This window comes from Pteropus vampyrus, unplaced genomic scaffold, assembly GCF_000151845.1.
Source record: "Pteropus vampyrus isolate Shadow unplaced genomic scaffold, Pvam_2.0 Scaffold203, whole genome shotgun sequence".
NCBI classification, from domain to species: Eukaryota; Metazoa; Chordata; class Mammalia; order Chiroptera; family Pteropodidae; genus Pteropus; species Pteropus vampyrus.
The window spans coordinates 102,036-117,614 of NW_011888984.1; the positions used below are offsets into that span (position 1 = coordinate 102,036).

At 56.9% G+C, this 15,579-nt stretch overlaps 1 protein-coding gene across 4 annotated transcripts; it reads right to left on the reverse strand.

The window, feature by feature from the left end:
• Positions 1–6,144: 6,144 nt before the first annotated feature.
• EGLN2 (egl-9 family hypoxia inducible factor 2) lies at positions 6,145–15,147 on the reverse strand. 4 transcript variants are annotated; one of them, XM_011372197.2, is made up of 7 exons: positions 15,032–15,147; positions 13,166–13,964; positions 12,883–13,024; positions 7,881–8,000; positions 7,323–7,459; positions 7,065–7,132; positions 6,145–6,790 (listed from the first exon to the last, which is right to left on the reverse strand). In XM_011372197.2, the coding sequence occupies exons 2-7, from the start codon at positions 13,720–13,722 to the stop codon at positions 6,735–6,737; spliced, it is 1,080 nt and encodes a 359-aa protein (XP_011370499.1). In that variant the 5' UTR covers positions 13,723–13,964; positions 15,032–15,147; the 3' UTR covers positions 6,145–6,734. The 4 variants fall into 4 exon arrangements, with proteins under 4 accessions (XP_011370499.1, XP_011370497.1, XP_011370498.1 ...); XM_011372195.2 differs by having other exon boundaries at positions 12,883–13,964; XM_011372196.1 differs by lacking the exon at positions 15,032–15,147 and adding an exon at positions 14,675–14,827 and having other exon boundaries at positions 12,883–13,964.
• Positions 15,148–15,579: the final 432 nt, after the last annotated feature.

A 15,579-nucleotide genomic window follows, 5' to 3' on the forward strand; every position in this document is an offset into this window, starting at 1 on the left:
GCCAAGATCACACAGCCAGAAACAGGCAGAGCATCTGGTTCCAACACTGTTCCTCTCAATCTCACTGAGCAGAGACACAGAGGAAAGCAGAGAGATATGGAGACTGAGAAGCGGGGAGGCAAAAAGGATAGAAGATAGAGACAAGGAAGGAAACAGAAATGACCAGAGAGAGACAGAGAGGAAGAGCAATGATGGGGAAGTGAGGTACCAGAAGATAGAAACCATCGCCCCTTTCTCACCCCTCTGCTTGGACTATTCCTTTGGCTTGAATTCCTCCCTTTGGGGTAGTGGTAGCAGTCCCAGGCCTGCGGCCTCCCAGCGTGGGACAGGACATCCTGACATCCTGCTGACAGTTGCTTTTCTTAATGATCGTCACTGAACCAGAGTCAGGCAGAGTGGGGCTGGCCCCCAGCCATGGGCAGAGGTGGCCTGAGAGGCCCTCCCCTTAACAGGATCTCCCCAAGGCCATCCAGAAGCTGCGACATGCTCTGCTGAACAGGGGGGCCACTGGGGTGAGGCATATAGGCTGTCCCCACATGGGGCATCCTTGCCCTAATCTCCATGCTGTTCCCACCACAGGCTGACCAGAGTCTGCCCCAGGGCCAGGTCATGGATGCAGAGGTGGAGGGAGAGAAGGAGAGACTCAGAAGTCCTGAGAAAGATGGAGAGACTGTGAAGAGATACTGAAAAAGAGACAGAGAGAGACAGAGACACACAGAGACAGCAGAGAGATCTAGGAGGCCAAAGACTGGGAATGAGACAGAAAGAGAGAGGAAGAGAGAGAGGCGCTGAGAGGAAGAAGACAAGGAGATCGTAAAACAGAGAGAGAGCTTAATAAAGAACAGAGATGAAGAGAGACAGAGATCTGAGAGAAAGGAGTCTCAAGAGATGAGACACAGAGACAGACAGGAAAAGAGACAGTCCCAGGATTTGGCAAAAGACAGAGACTCACAGAAATAGAGTCTGAGTTAAGAGAGAGACAAAAATCAGGATGACGAAAGTCATGCATTCATTCAACAAACATTCACTGAATACCCACTGTGTTCTAAGCACTATTTTAGGTGCTAGGGATACAGAAGTGAAAAAAAACAAACAACAAAAAAACAAAATGCCTGGTCTTGAAGACGCTCTAACAGAGAGGATTCATTAGAGAGCCTGACAGAGTGGGATGGGGTGGGGTCAGGGAAGGGCATGCTTTCTGCACCCCACCATACCCCTGCTGTCTGTGAAGTCAGCACCCTGCCCTACAACCCCTCCCAGTCACCAGGTTCCTGGACAGAGAAAAGCTGACAGGAAGACCCACAACAAGAGACAGAGAGACAGAGGCAGGGAGACAAGGAAGCACAGACAGGGAGATCAGGGTAAAGACAAATAGGGAGAGATGCAGAGAGAGAAAAAGACATATAGAAAACACACGAACAGAGGCAGATGCTGAGAGTAAAAAGATGGACAGAGAAAGAGAGATGAATAGACAGGCACAGAGATGGAGAGTAAGAGACACTGAGAGAGATAAAGATGCTGAGAGACACTCCCAGAGACAAGCCCAGACTCTGCACAGCCCCCCACCCTCTCCCAAGACCTGGGCCCTGTGCCAGACACCTGGCGGAAGGCTAGATCTGGCAAGGCAAGGGCAGGATGGTGGTTCGCATTCCTGAACAGTTCCAAGTACTGACAGCAATGTCACCACTGCTGGGCCATCCAGGCCTGGGTCTGCCCCCTCCAGCCCACACCCCCAGGGTCCACTGGAGTGAGGTGTAAGTTCATCTGTCATCATGACCTGGTCTCAGGTGGAGGTGCCCACTAAGAGGTTTGGGGGACTGGAGACCAGTGAGTGTAGCGGCATGGGTATAGGACATTTGGGAGCATCTGGGACCACAGCATTGGGAATAGATAGAAATGCAGTTCAGGGCCAGGCATAACTATAGGGATACAAGGGGACCAACATGTGGGAAAGCAGCCAGAAGTCATTAGGATAGGCACAGATGTGCCAGGCTGATGGGTATCATGAAGCTAGGGAACTTGGTAAGCATCTGGAAGACAGAGAGAGCATACAGGGCTCCAAGAGCAGTGGGCAGAGGAGTGCCAAAGGCTCAGGTGTGTGTCCCTAGGAATCACAGCCAAAGGGCACAGGAGTGCCAGGCTAATGGACTTGTCACCAGGGATGTTTTTTAAGTGTATTTAGGAACGAGAAGTATAGTCATGTACCACTTACCAATGGAATACGTTCTGAGAAATGCGTCATTAGGCGATTTTGTCATTGTGTGAACATCCTAGAGTGCACTTACACATGTCTAGATGGTCTAGCCTACTACACACCTAGGCTGTATGGGATAGCCTATTGCTCCTAGGCTACAAACCTGTACAGAATAGTACTGTAGAAAACAACATGAGATTAAATCAAGCCCAAGAGAAATGATGCAATCAAGAGACTCAGTAAATACAAGATGCATGAGGCATCACACTGCACACTGTTTACAACACACTTTTTTTAAAGTAGAAAGTATACTATCTAAAATAATGATACGAAATGTAGTAAATACATAAACCAGTAACATAGTCGTTTATTATCAAGTATTATGCACTGTACGTAACTAGACACTTCTATGTGACTGTCAGAGCAGTAGGTGTGTTTATCCAGCATCACCACAAACATGTGAGTAATGCATTGCACTATGACCTTACCATGGCTACGTTGTCACAAGGTGATAGGAATTTTCCAGCTCCGTTATAATCTTACGGAACCACCGTTGAAGATGCAGTCTGCTGTTAACTTAAACGTTGTGTGACTGTACAGGGTACAGATTTCAGGGGTCACGGTCCCAGAGAGATTCGGAAATGCATGCCTACAGACCAAATAAGATGGATCCAAAGGTGCTAGGGACTCAGGAGTGTGCACCTGTTAGCCAAGTGTAATGACACAGAAATGTTTGTGCATGAAATATGCCAAATAGAGCAGGCTGAGGCTGGTCCAAAAAAGGCCAGGCATAGTCAGGCCCCGCAGTGCTAGGACTAAAGGGCAGGGTGACCTTGGGTTGGGGGATCTGGGGAATGACACCCACCCCACCCCACCCCCGCCCCTGTTCCAAGGCCCAAAGGAAATCAAACAGAGGCAAACGGGAAGGGGCGCGGGCATCGAGGAGCAAGGACAGGATGACCACAGGAATCCCAGCCCTGCTGCTGCTGTTCCTGCCACTGGTCCTAGGCGCAGGGGATGGAGTGCTCAGGGCACTCAGAGGCAGGGGGCCCTACCCCCCCCACACACACACCCCCTACCCCACCACCCCCGCCGACGCCTCTCGCTGAGGGGAAACCTGCTGCAGCTGGAACCCGGACACCTGGACGGTGTACTCATGGAGGTAGCCCTGACAGTGGGTGGGGGGTCAGAATGCTGCATTCCTGGAGATGGGGCTGGGGGCTGGAACTCCCAGTTCTCTGAATGAAAACAGAGCTGACGGTTCCACCAGTCCTAGGAAGGATGAGGGGTCTGAAGTCCTGCGTTCTGGAAAAGGAGACTGGATGGGTCAAGAAGGGGGAAGTGGGAGTGGGGTGGAGGGTGTTACGAGAAGTCAGATCTGGGGGGAAGAGGGGCAGTGGGCCTGAACTTCTGGTTCAAAGTGGAGTCCCGCTGCCCCATCCCCAACGTCCATTCCTGAGACCCGACGAAAGGGAGCCTGAGGTGAGCAGTCCTGGGCCGCTGCGGAAGGGGAGCAGAGGGGTCTACACTCCTGGTTCAGGGCTGAGTAAGTACTAACCAGACGCCTAGTTCTGAAGGTGAAGGTGGCTGGAGACCTGCGTTTCTACATCCTGAGGGAAGCGGGAGCCTGGACTTCTGGGTCTGAAGGGAGAAGGAGCTGGGGATCTGAACTCCTGGGCCTGGAATGGGGCTGAGACAAGAACTCCTGGGCCAGAAGGGCGACGGGGACGGGGCTCTGGAATCTCGGTGGAGGAGGGGGTCGGGCGCCCCAACAGGGACCCGCTGAGCACCGGCCCGTGTAGGTCTGGCCGCTGGGGCCCGCGCGCTGCTGTGGGGCTGTGCGGCTACGCAGCACTGCGGGACGCATGGGTGCGGCAGGCGACGCCTTCTCCGGCCGCGGGGCCACTGCAGTCTTTGAAGGCTTCGCACGCGGAAACGACGAGGCACGGGCGGCGGAAGGGCGGGCCTGGGCAACCGGTTTCGGCAGTAAAGGCCGGGCCGAGGGAAATGGGGCGGGGCCTAATAGAGAACCAACCCTAAGGAGCACCAGCTGCGAGGTGGGGCGGAGCTGAAGTGTAGAATGAGTCGGGGTGTCGGGTTCCTCGAGCAGTCAAGAGAAGAGCCTAAGAGTCAAAGCCAAGAGAGCAAGCGCTGGTCAGGGGCGGGGCCAGCTGAGGTGGGGCCAATGTGTGAAGAGGGCCGAGAAGGCTGGGGCGGCGACCAAGAAGTCTGGAAAAGCAGCAGGACGAAGGGTTGCGAGAAAGTCGGGTCCGCGTCCGCGCCTGGACCCTTCCGGGAGGCGTGACCGACTCCCAGCCCGCCCCCTTCTCTGCCCCACCCCCAGGCACCCTGTTTTCCAACCGGCCGCGCCAGCGGACCCTGCGCGTTTTTGCACTTGCAGTGCGTAAGGAGCTCGGGTCGGGTACGCGGGCCATCCGGGAGCGCGTCCTGGAGGAAGCAGCTTGTCTGCTTGGCAAATTCCAAGCCACCATTGGTGCGGCCTGCTGGAGAAAGCAGCGGGGCCTGGTGTGGGTGTGGCACATAGACCAGGTGGGAAAGCGTTTGGGTGGAACGAAGCCAGTAAGCCCAAGAGCTAGCTGGGGGCCGAGCCACAGCGTTATGACCTCGACCTGTTCCTACTCCCAGGAGCCCCGTTCGACTCCCGAAGACTACTAGATAATTCAGTCTCTAATGTTATCTTCGGGAACCGCTATGGCAATAAGGACCCGGAGTTCCTGAGGCTTCTGAACTTCAATAACTCCTGCATCATGAGTTCCAGACGGGGAGAGGTGAGAGGGCCCGTTCCATCCCTTTCTTGTGAGCCCGACCTATGCCAAATCCTGAGCACTAGACCCACCTAGAGTGGATTAGAATGGGAGTCTTGGAATGGAATTGTCCTAGAACTTTTAACATCAAAGCCCTGGGCGAGTCTCCAGTTAGGGAAACTAGTGGTCTTTTTCAAGGTCCTTTTGAGATCCTGGCCCCTCAGATGTACATTCTCCCCTCCCTCCTGGGCTGGATTCCAGGCCCACACCAAGAAATTTTCCTAAGCTTTGCAGAACTTCAGGTCTTCATCTCGGAGCAGACGCAGCAGCGATTTCACTATTTCCTTGATCAGATGGATGAGGTGCAGGACTCTGCTGCCCTAAACTCTATCCAAGCTGCCTACAAGGAGGTGCCTGGCACGTGGTGGCACCCATCTTCTCTGTCCGCAGGCAAAGAATGACCCACATACCCTAACCCACTACACTCATGTGGCCACTTCCTGCCCAACGTGCCCAGTGAGCCTGAGAACTCTGCACAGGGGCCGGGAGCACCTACTAACCAAAATCAGCAGGTATGAGCATGCGCAACGCTGAGAACAAGAAATAAGGCCCACCTTCCCGGTGGCTTCTAAATGGGTCTTGGATGGATGAAAGGTCCTGTCGAGTTCGTGGGTTCACCCCTGCACATCCCCTCAGGGCACCTTCGTGATTCCTCAATCCAAGGACCTGGACTGCTTCAACCCCTACTTCCTAGACAACAAGGGCCCGTTCCAGAGCAAGAATGCCTTCATGCCCTTTTCCCCAGGTCTGGCCCAAGCAGGGAGATGGCCAGCCTGGGCAGGCCCTAGGGAACATGAGGTTCTCATCCTCCATCTCTGCCCCCAGGAGAGTGGATGTGCCTGGGCGCAGGCCTGGCCCCATCGGAGACCTTCCTCTTCTTCACCGCCATCCTGCAGTGGTTCCACGCGCTCCCTATGGGCAGCCTCGCCAACACACACCTAACCCCGGAGTGCACTGGACTGGGAAACGTGCCCCAGCCTTCCAGCTCTGCCTGGTGGTCCACCGAGGTCAGGCTCAGCCATCCTCCGCTCACGCTATCAGACCTCCTTATCCCTTTGGTCGATAAAGGCCCTGAATTGCAGATGGAGGCATCTCCTTAGCCAGAAGGAGAGAGGGAGTCAGATGTGTGCAGCTCTGAGGTAAACTTTTATTTCTTGGCTGACAGGACTTCCATGCCTGTGCTCCTCTCAGCACCTTTTATGCTGCCCAAGCAGCAGCAGCCTAGTCCAAAAGGTGCCATGGCCGAAGGGTTTGGGAGTCACTTCACATTCCAGGCTGGAGGAGCGGGGGGCTTGGGGATACTCTCCCCCCAACAAATCTTTGCCAGCAAGAGGCCGTGACTCACCTCAACCCCAACTCCTGCATCTTGGTGGGAGGCGGCAATACCTACTTCCAGCTCTCCACACCTGGGAGGGGCACAACCAGACAGGGCAGGACACAGGCCCCTAGCTCCAGTAATGGTAGCTCCCAACACTGGCCCCTGCCCAAGTCACAGTCCCAGCCCCCATCACAGGGCAGCACAGGTCTCTCCTCCTCAGTCCTCAGTAACTGAGGGAGCCCTCCACACCAGGAAGGACAGAGGCCAAGCCGGAAGCAGCAGCTGCGGTGGGGAAGGAGTAGGCACCGAGACTGGCTGGCCGCTGGCCGGGCGGCGTGGGCCCGGGGCTCTCCCGACGTCAGGGGAAGCTGTCTGTCCACGCAGCTCGGGCTGGCCACTAGGTGGGTGTACTTGGCTGAGATACAGGTACTTGAACACCTTTCTGTCCCAATGCTGGTGGGGAGGGGAGGGAGACAAGAGATAGTGAGTCATCAGGGAAGAGACAAAGAGGCCAAGGAAAAGCTGGGAAGATGGGGGAGAGGACCAGAAGAGATGGGGCTCATGCTGGGGGTACCAGGAGAGTGGCTGTTGAGGGAAGGTGGGCAGAGGTGAGGAAAAACGTGGCAGAATTTAATAAGAGACTGACATAAGTGGGTGAGGAGGTGGCTTGAGGCCTAGGGAAGAACAGGAAGGACCTGAGGGAGGGGATGCCATCTGAGGCAGGTACCTAGCTGATACTTGTCTTTGGCTGCTGCTCGCTCCTTGGCATCAAAATACCAGACAGTGATGGCGTACCTGGGGACCAGAACAGCCCCAAAGGGAGGTTAGAGATCACTCATCTTCAATTCCAGCTGTCATAACCATGACGACACTGGAGCCCGCCCTCCTCACCTGGTTCTGTTCCCACCTAGACCCCTTCTCAGTACAACACTCCCTAGCCACTCCAGGGGAGCACCTGAGCACATCCCAGAAGTATGGGTCATACCTGGTGGCATAGGCTGGTTTCACCTCATGTGGGTTCCGCCGGTCAGACCAGAAAATGAGCAGCCGGTCAAAAAGTGGCTCAATGTTGGCTACCACGGGCCTGCCTTCAGGGAATATCTGCAGCAGGCCACCATGCACCTGAGGGAAGGCCAGAGGATGAGGCAGGAGGCTGGCACTGCCTGCCCCCAGGAGCCCACCAGGGGGCGCAGCAGCCGCAAACATCACTCCCTCCCACCATTCAGCCTCTTAAAATGAATGACAACTCAGAGTCTGCATCACCATGGAGATGGGCAGGAAGCTACTAAGGAAGACAGGAAGTGGAGGGGAGGGCTCATTAGGCCAGGGGCTGAGCAGACAGCACCATTCCCTGAAGGAGGGGGCTCTGCCACCACACAGTCAACTGGAAGAGCCGGGGGGGCAGACTGCCCCACGCCACACACACACCACCACCACCCCCGCCCCGATGGGTTTAGATGGGAGAAGGCTAGAAGCTGAGCTGGAAGTAGAAAACGGCGCAGATGCACCCCACTCCACCTCCATCCCAGCGCCAACACCCTACCTTGACGTCCCAGTTCTGATTCAGGTAATAGATACAGGTGATGCAGCGCCCATCGCCGTGGGGATTGTCAACATGCCTCACATACCCCAGCCCGTTGCCTGGGTAACATGCCACCATGGCCTGGCAGAGACAGAGACAGACGGAGGTGGTTTACTGGGCTAGGCGGGGGCATTTGGGGAAGAAGCCATTACCTCCTTCTCACCCCTCCAGCCCGTGGTCTCTCCCCTGACTCAAGTGTCCTGGGCCCCAAGGGCTCCAGCCTCAACTTCCTCCTTTGCCAGCCAAGCCCCCATCCACCAGAAACCTCAGCTCCGGGGCCTCGACAGCCCACTCCCCACCCCTAGAGCCTGGCACCCAGCACCGGCTCAAGGAAGAACTGAAAGTTTCATTTTCTAGAGAACCTGACCCTTCTTCAGACATTTCAGCAGAATAAAACCCGTGTTTTCTGATGTGCGGTGATGTGGCCTCACTGCCCTATACCAGGGGCTCTAGCCCTCAGAGGTTCTCATGTCCTCTGCCTCCGCTGAAGATTGGAATTTCTGAACGTTCCCCAGGTAATTCTAATGCATGGCCATGTTGAGAACCGCGGCCCCTGACCAAAAAGAATCACCGCTAAGTAAATTATGTCTCCTACACATCTGAACAGGTACCAAAACTTAAGAGTGCGACTAGAACCTGAGATCTAATCCCAACTCCAAGGATAACTGGACAATCCCATCACCTGCCTCAAACGCCTCGTCTGTAAAATGAGGCTAAACACACATCTCTGTCTACAGCAGTGGCATTAACCCCGCTGAGAGCTTAACTGTGGAAGTTCCTGACCACAAAGACCTAACAGGACTCATTCCGACTTGTGTGTGTACAGGTCTAGCCACAGGTTCTCATCTCCTGTTCCTCATGACTGCCACTACCCTGGCCAGCCCTGACCCCGCTGAGGCCTGGGCCCAGCCACTCAAGGCCTGTTTCTCATCAAAGAGCTGACAAAAAGGTGGATGTGACTGGTGTGAGGAAAAGGGCCCAGGTGTTCCAACAGATCTAAATTCCAGGTTCAAGATTTAGAGCTGCCACACAAGCTATGATGTCAGGGAGTAACTCGACTTCCTGTCTCGGGTTCCTCCTCCATGAAATGGAGCTGACACCTACTTCACAGGTTGTTATAGGAACTGAACAAGATACAAATGTCTGGGAAAGCACACAGCAGAGTGTCTGCCACATGATGGAGAGCCAAAAAAGCACAGGCTGAAATGACATAAAAAAAAAAAAATAGTAGTCCCTGTCCTACCCTTTGCCCGAGCCACTGGGAGAGCTGGGGAGGCAAATGGGGGAGCACTGGCATGAAGACTCTCCAGCTCCTCCCCAGCTAGGGACCATATGTCCTGACCCCTTGATTCACACTGATGTCAGGCCAGACTGCCAACTGCTGTTCCCCACTATCGCTCAGCTGTGACTGTAGGCCACAGCCTGGCAAGACAGCCCTGAGATAAACATTCCTGATCAGAAAGATCAGCGTCTGAGGCCAAAACAGGCTTGCTGAGCACCCTGTGGTAAGTCAAGTGGCTCAATCCCTTGGCCTCCTCCCGACACGTCACGCCCAAGGCTCACCCAACCCCCAGCGTGGATGTAAACCGCTCTGCATGATCCACCACAGCACCTGCCCTGGGAAAGAAGCCAGGAGAGCTGCCGCCAGGTAAGGCCACTCAACAGTGGCGAGCACGCTTTTCTCTGCCGCACCAGCGCACAGTTAGTGAGCAGACCCCCACAGCAGACCCCCGGCTTCAGAAGGAACACCTCCTCTGCACTGCACACTCCTACAGATGGGTCAGCTCCTCGCTAGGAGGAAAAGAACATGGCTGTGGGCCCAGGTGGCCTGGAATCTGTGAGTCACTGATTAGGGACAGGCAAGGCCTCTCCAGTTAGAATCTAAGCAGAGATTTTGCTGGTTGTGCAAGAGGAGGAGGTGGAGAAGGGTCCAGCGCTGCAACCTCTTCCCCCATAATCCAGCCCCATACAGCAGCCAGAAACCCTTTTTTCCAGCTCTTGGTCAAATCTCTTTAAGTTCCTACTGCAACCTGAAAAATTACAAAATACAAACTCCCAACCTCCGCCTCCAAGGGCACCAACCTCATCTCCGATCCTCATCACTCCTATCCAGCCTCTTGGGCCGGTTCTGGACCAGGCCGAGCTCATCCCCAAGGCCTCTGCACAGGCCTGGAACACTCTTGCCCCTGGTCCCCTTGTTCTTTGGGTGTCGGGTTAAGGGGCACCGTAAGTACTCTAGCTGGAGACACCTAGGCTGATTTTCCACTCCATCTCTCAGTGTGAAATCTGCACAGGTACTTGTTTACCCAGTACTGGCCCAAAGGCAGCACAGTGAAAGCCCCTGGGGCCAGGTCTGTCTCCCTGGCGCCCAGGCATAGCTGCTGACTGAAAGCACTCTTCTGGGCCTCAGGGCCTCCATTCCATTCTGCCCTGTGCACCCTCGCACCACGCAGCAGGGCTGTACTCTGCAGTCTGGCATGGAGTGGGGCTCGTGCATGAAGGCTGGGCACAGAAACAGCCCCTTTAAGGCGCCACCCTTTCCCCCCACACACACACACGCCATGGGGAGTGGAGGGTGGAAGTGTACTCTGGCCCTGGGGAAGCAGCTACTTCCTCCGCAACAAGGGAAAGGGACAACAGGCAGGGTGACATGGAAACACGGACAGCTGTTCCTCACCCTTCCACCTCAGGGAAGGGGCAGCTAGGATTAGAGGCAGGAAACTAAAGAGTTAAAGGCTATTGGTGACAATGTGCCAAGAGCCCCACCACCCCCCCCCACCACACACACACACACACACACACACACACACTCTCTCTCTCACCCTTAGAAGCTGGGCACTGAGCCAATGACATCAGGCCCCACCTCCAAGCTGCTCTTAAGGGAGCAAACCAAGCCCACCAAACCCACCAACCCCTCCCTGGAGTCCCCCATGGTAATCCTTGATGCCAGTCACCTCTCTCCCAGCTAAAAGTCAACTAAGCAGAGGAGGGAAGGCAGGAGAACACAGGAGCTCCACTAGGAATGAGAGAGGTTCTTGCTGGCCCTAGCCATGCTGGTGGTCCATGCCCCCACGACCACAGTGGCTACCCAGCCCAGCACCCCACAGTCTTACTGCAGAGCCTGGGGAGGGAGCCCAGAAGTTGCCCTTTGAAGGCGGGAAAGCCTAGAGTTGCTGTCTCACTGGGGCAAGGAGGGTCTGAGAGAGACTCCAGTGACTGAGTTGACCCCTCCTCTCCCTTCTCAGCCCAGCCTGGCTTATCTCCCAGGGCAACAGGGGTCACCAAGGGCTGGAAAAGTCCCTCTCCCCCAAATCCTAGCCAAGGCCCTGTCCCCAACTACATCCAAGGCACCAAAGGGGAAGAGATATGCCCCCTCTACCCAACCCTCCCCTCCTAAAATGGCCACAGACTAGCTGGGGTCTTAACTCGGTTTTCCTATCCTGTGGATGAGCAAACTGAGGCTCAGAAGTGTCCTGCCCTGGGCCACTCAGCTACAAGGACCCTGGGATGAAGGTGTTGAGCACCCTGAGGCCAGGGAGACTCCCACTGCTCTCTCCTGCCTGCGCAGGAGCCGAGCCCAGGGAGGGGCCCCCTCTGGCTCTCCAGCTATCAAGTAACAGGGGAGAAAGAAAAGTAGGACAAGTTCCGGCTGGGGTGGGGAGGGTACTGGCCTCAGCCCCAGGGGAGCCCTGGTCCCCGAGCCAGCTCCAGCCTGAGGGAAGCTGCAGAGGCAGAACCTGAGATGGGATCTGAGAAAGGGCGGAGTGGACATCAGGAGCATAACCTCATGCCTGAAGGGCTGAACAGGAATGGTGGCATCAGCCAGGCGTCACGGTGTTGTGCAGCGGGCACTCCCTACAGGGCCTGTTCACACACCACCGAGCCTTGGCCTCACAGCCAGGGACCTCACGCCCCTCCATGAAGGAAACCATCGTGTCAGCAGGCCGGAAAGGCCCTGTGGACCATTGTCCTGTGCGGAGCTCCTGACCCAGGTTCTTGAATGGGCAGCTGGAGGCCTGGGAAGCCCTGACAACGGCCCACAAATACCAATCAAATCAGCATTTTTCTTACAAGAGGGTCGCAAAATGGCAAATTCTCAAAAAGGCTGAGATTCCAATGAAAGATTAATCACTATTACTCTAAAGCAACAAGAGACACAAAAGCAGAGAATCAAGGGAAGAGACCAGAGCTGGACAGGGCTGAAGTAATGAACAGACAAGAAAGGATAGAGAATAGAAACTAAGGTGGGGAGGAATGAGAAAGATGGGGACGGGACCTCCAGCCCGGATAACATAGCCATGCAATGGAAGGACACCCAGGAAGCTGTCCTTGAAGCAGATACCATGGTACGGCATACAAGGCACAGTGTGGTCCAGCAGCATCACCACCTCCCTCAGCCTGGCATTGGCCCCACCATCGCCACCATCTCCCCTCCATCTCCTGGTTCTCCTGCCAGGGAAAGCAAATGGACAGGCCAGAAATAGATGAGGGACAGGATGGACTAGACACATAAGCCAGCAGACAGGGATGGATGAAAAGATGGGTGAACAGGGAAGGATAAAGAAAATGACAGGCAAGTGTAGATGGGCAGATGAAGGCAGAAATACATGCCTGTCTATGTAACCCGTTCTTGGTCTTGGCCCATGATCAGACATCAGGGATCTGTGAAACCCACCCTGGCCCACACAGAGATATGGGGCTATGAATGTCAGCCTCTGTCCTCAGGTTCTTCAAGGGGATCCCTGGCAAGGTCAAAAGGCACTGTGGCTACAGGTCGAATCCCTGGTTTACAGGTGCACAAACTAAGGCCAACAGCACACAGGAAGTGAGAGCCCAAAGCAAACTCCAACACCCCCTCCACTGAAGCTGCCTAAACCCTTCTGCAACCCCCCGAGACCTGTCTTCAAACCCACTGGTGCTGAGAGCACGAGGCATCCAACGAACTCGTGCTGGGCAGCCTTACCTTGGTGCGCCCGTTGATGACGTAGCCGCCCAGCCGCCCAGCGCAGTGCCGGATCACAGCATCCACGTGGGCCATGAGGGCCCCAATGCTTCGGCAGCCTGGCTCATGGCCTTCCACCCAGGCAATCTGGTCCCCACGGATGCTGCGTGGCGGGATAGCCCGCTGGCTCACTAGCTGCCCGTCACGCAGGCGCCCGCCCCGCTTCAGGGCCTCCACCTCAGCCAGCACGCGGCTGCCCAGTGCCGCCCCCAGGAAGCTGTCCTTGACACAGATGCCGTAGTACCTCATGCAGGGCACGATATAGTCCAGGGCCAGGCGCTCAGGTGCAGCGGGCAGCTCCTCCTCCCTCAGATTGGCGCTAGCCTCATCGCGGCCACTGCTGCAGCCCATGCCACCCTCCCCCTCCACCTCCTGGTTCTCCTGCCTGGCCCAGGGCCGCTTGCTGGGTGCGGGGGCATCCCCACCATCCTCTGCCCATTTTCGTTTGGGGGCCTCAGGGTGGGCACCCTGAGCTGCCAGTCGCTGGCACCCCTTGGTGACCAGTGCTGCAGCACCCTCGCTCTGCAGTGGCCGCAGTTCGCCACCGTCCTGCCCACCGAAGCCCTCCGGCAGGGGGCTGGCTGTGGTGGAAGTGGCTGTGGCTCTGGGGGTCCCACTCCCTGGTGAGGCCTCAGCAGGCACTTCTGGACATCCCGGACGGTGGTAGGAGGATAGCAGGGAACACGGCAGGTACCTCTCCACCCCCATCCTGGACCGGCCAGGCTCCAAAGGCTCTGACACAGAACCTGGCAACTGAGGGAGAGCCTGACTCAGGGGCTGCGGCTGGCACGGGCTGTCCATGGCAGCAGCGTCTTCATCCCCCGGGCATGGAGGGCACGGCCCGGGCCCATGGTGCCACCCTCCTCCGCTGCCACCTCCTCCTCCACTTGATGCGGCCGAGGGCCGGGGCGGCCGGGCCTGGCGTGGGGCAGGGTGAGGCACGGCAGGTGGCAGAGGCTCTTCTTGTGCCCTGAGGGTGCTCACCGGTCCCCAAATCCTCTGCTGTCCCTAGGAGCTCGGGAAGGGACCTATGAGGAGGGTCGCTGGAGAAGGAGAGAAAAAGGGATGTGAGAGGAGTTAGGGTCAGGAAGGCTGGCTGGGGAACAGGGTGAGGGGCAGGGAGGCGGCAGAAAGGCAAACAGGCCTGGCTACAGAGATCCCAAAACCTGAGCCAAGTGCAGGAGAAGACCCTGGGAATTTGGGGGAGAAATCACTGACAGACAAGAGTCAGTGAGGTAGGTGGCTGGAGGAGTTAGGCTGGGTAAAAATCTACCCAAAACAAAGGACTGCGGTGGGGGCTGGGAGAGAGAGCATCCTCAGAGACAGACAGACAAACAGAAAAGAAGGAGGGGCCTGAAGTAGGAAAAAAAACGGTGGAAGAGTAGGGAGTAGAATAGAGTTAGAGACAAATAGGGGTGATCTGCCTGGGTGTTCCGGAGAGACACAGAAAGAATGTGCGGGGGGGGGGGGTCCACAGAGAGAGAAAAATGGGGAGTCCAGAGACAAAGAGAACAAGAGAGGCTGGGGGTGGGGGGACAGAGACAGAAAAACAAACCGGAGAAAAGCTGGGAGGGCCTGAGACAGCCGGACAGACCAGGGTGAAGGGGTCGACCTGAGCCCAATGGGAGGAAGCATGTTGGGGGCTGACACACACCCAGACGGAAGGGAGGTCCTGAGAGACAGACGGACGGAAGGGAGCCGCGGGAGGAGAGTCCACAGCGACAGAGGGAAGGGCGGAGGGGATTTCACGTACTTGGGGACAGGACGATGGAAAAAGCGCCCCCCTGCCAATTCCCTTCGGTGCGGGCCCTGAGGCCCCATTGGGGCGCAGCAAGCGACGGAAGCACGGCCTAGGGACCGCTGGGACCCGGGCCCGCTCCCCTCCCCCTCCGCCCAGCGCGCGCTCCCCGCTGCCACCCCAACCCCCGCAACGGCTGGCATTCGACGTGCTCTCGCGCAATCCCTCCCCCACGCCCCACCCCCACCCCTCCCCAGGGTCGCCACCCTCCGCCACCGCGGGCCCAGCGTGCGTCTCCACACCCTGCCCGGCCCGCGCCCCGACTCGAGCGCCCTCTCCGCCCGCCCCCTTCCCTCCCCGCGCCCTCCTCACCGAGCTTTTTCCTCCGGCCCCGGCGCCGCCGTTTGTGCCAGCCTCCCAGCGAAGCGCAGCGCGCCATACCCCGCCCCCACCACCCCCGGCGCTCCGCCCCCGCCTCGCCCGGTGGGTACGTGACCGCGCCCGGGCAGAGGAGGCAGTGCGCAGGCGCGAGCCGCACGGGGCGGAGCGAGGACGTTCGGAACAAACCCCCTCAGAAGGGGAGGTGGGCCGGCTGACACGAGGGCATTTGCATTCTACGCTCCGCCCCCTTTGCGCGAGAGCAGAAAAGCAGAAAAGGTTGGTTTAGGGAGTTTCTGCGCTCATTATGCCAGGCGGTGTGGAAGAGATATGCAGATAAGGCTATTTACATGGACGAGCCCACCCCCTGAGCCGAGAACGCCGCGGAATGAGTGGCGGGGTAGGGGCGTGGCATGCAGAGGATCGGAATCATTTACATGAACAGCTCCGCCTTCTCACTGCCCAAGAATAGGGATGAGATATTGAGAAATGTCGACGCAGTCAGTTGGGAAATGTTATGTAAATTAACACGTAAGTGATAA

Excerpts from the sequence above, each read along its gene's own strand:
- EGLN2 (XM_011372195.2), bottom strand. The coding sequence starts at position 13,722 with ATGGACAGCCCGTGCCAGCCGCAGCCCCTGAGTCAGGCTCTCCCTCAG. Across the intron at positions 7,460-7,880 it reads ATCAGAACTGGGACGTCAAG|GTGCATGGTGGCCTGCTGCA; the intron begins GTAGGGTGTTGG and ends GCCTTCCCTCAG. Across the intron at positions 7,133-7,322 it reads AAACCAGCCTATGCCACCAG|GTACGCCATCACTGTCTGGT; the intron begins GTATGACCCATA and ends TCTGGTCCCCAG.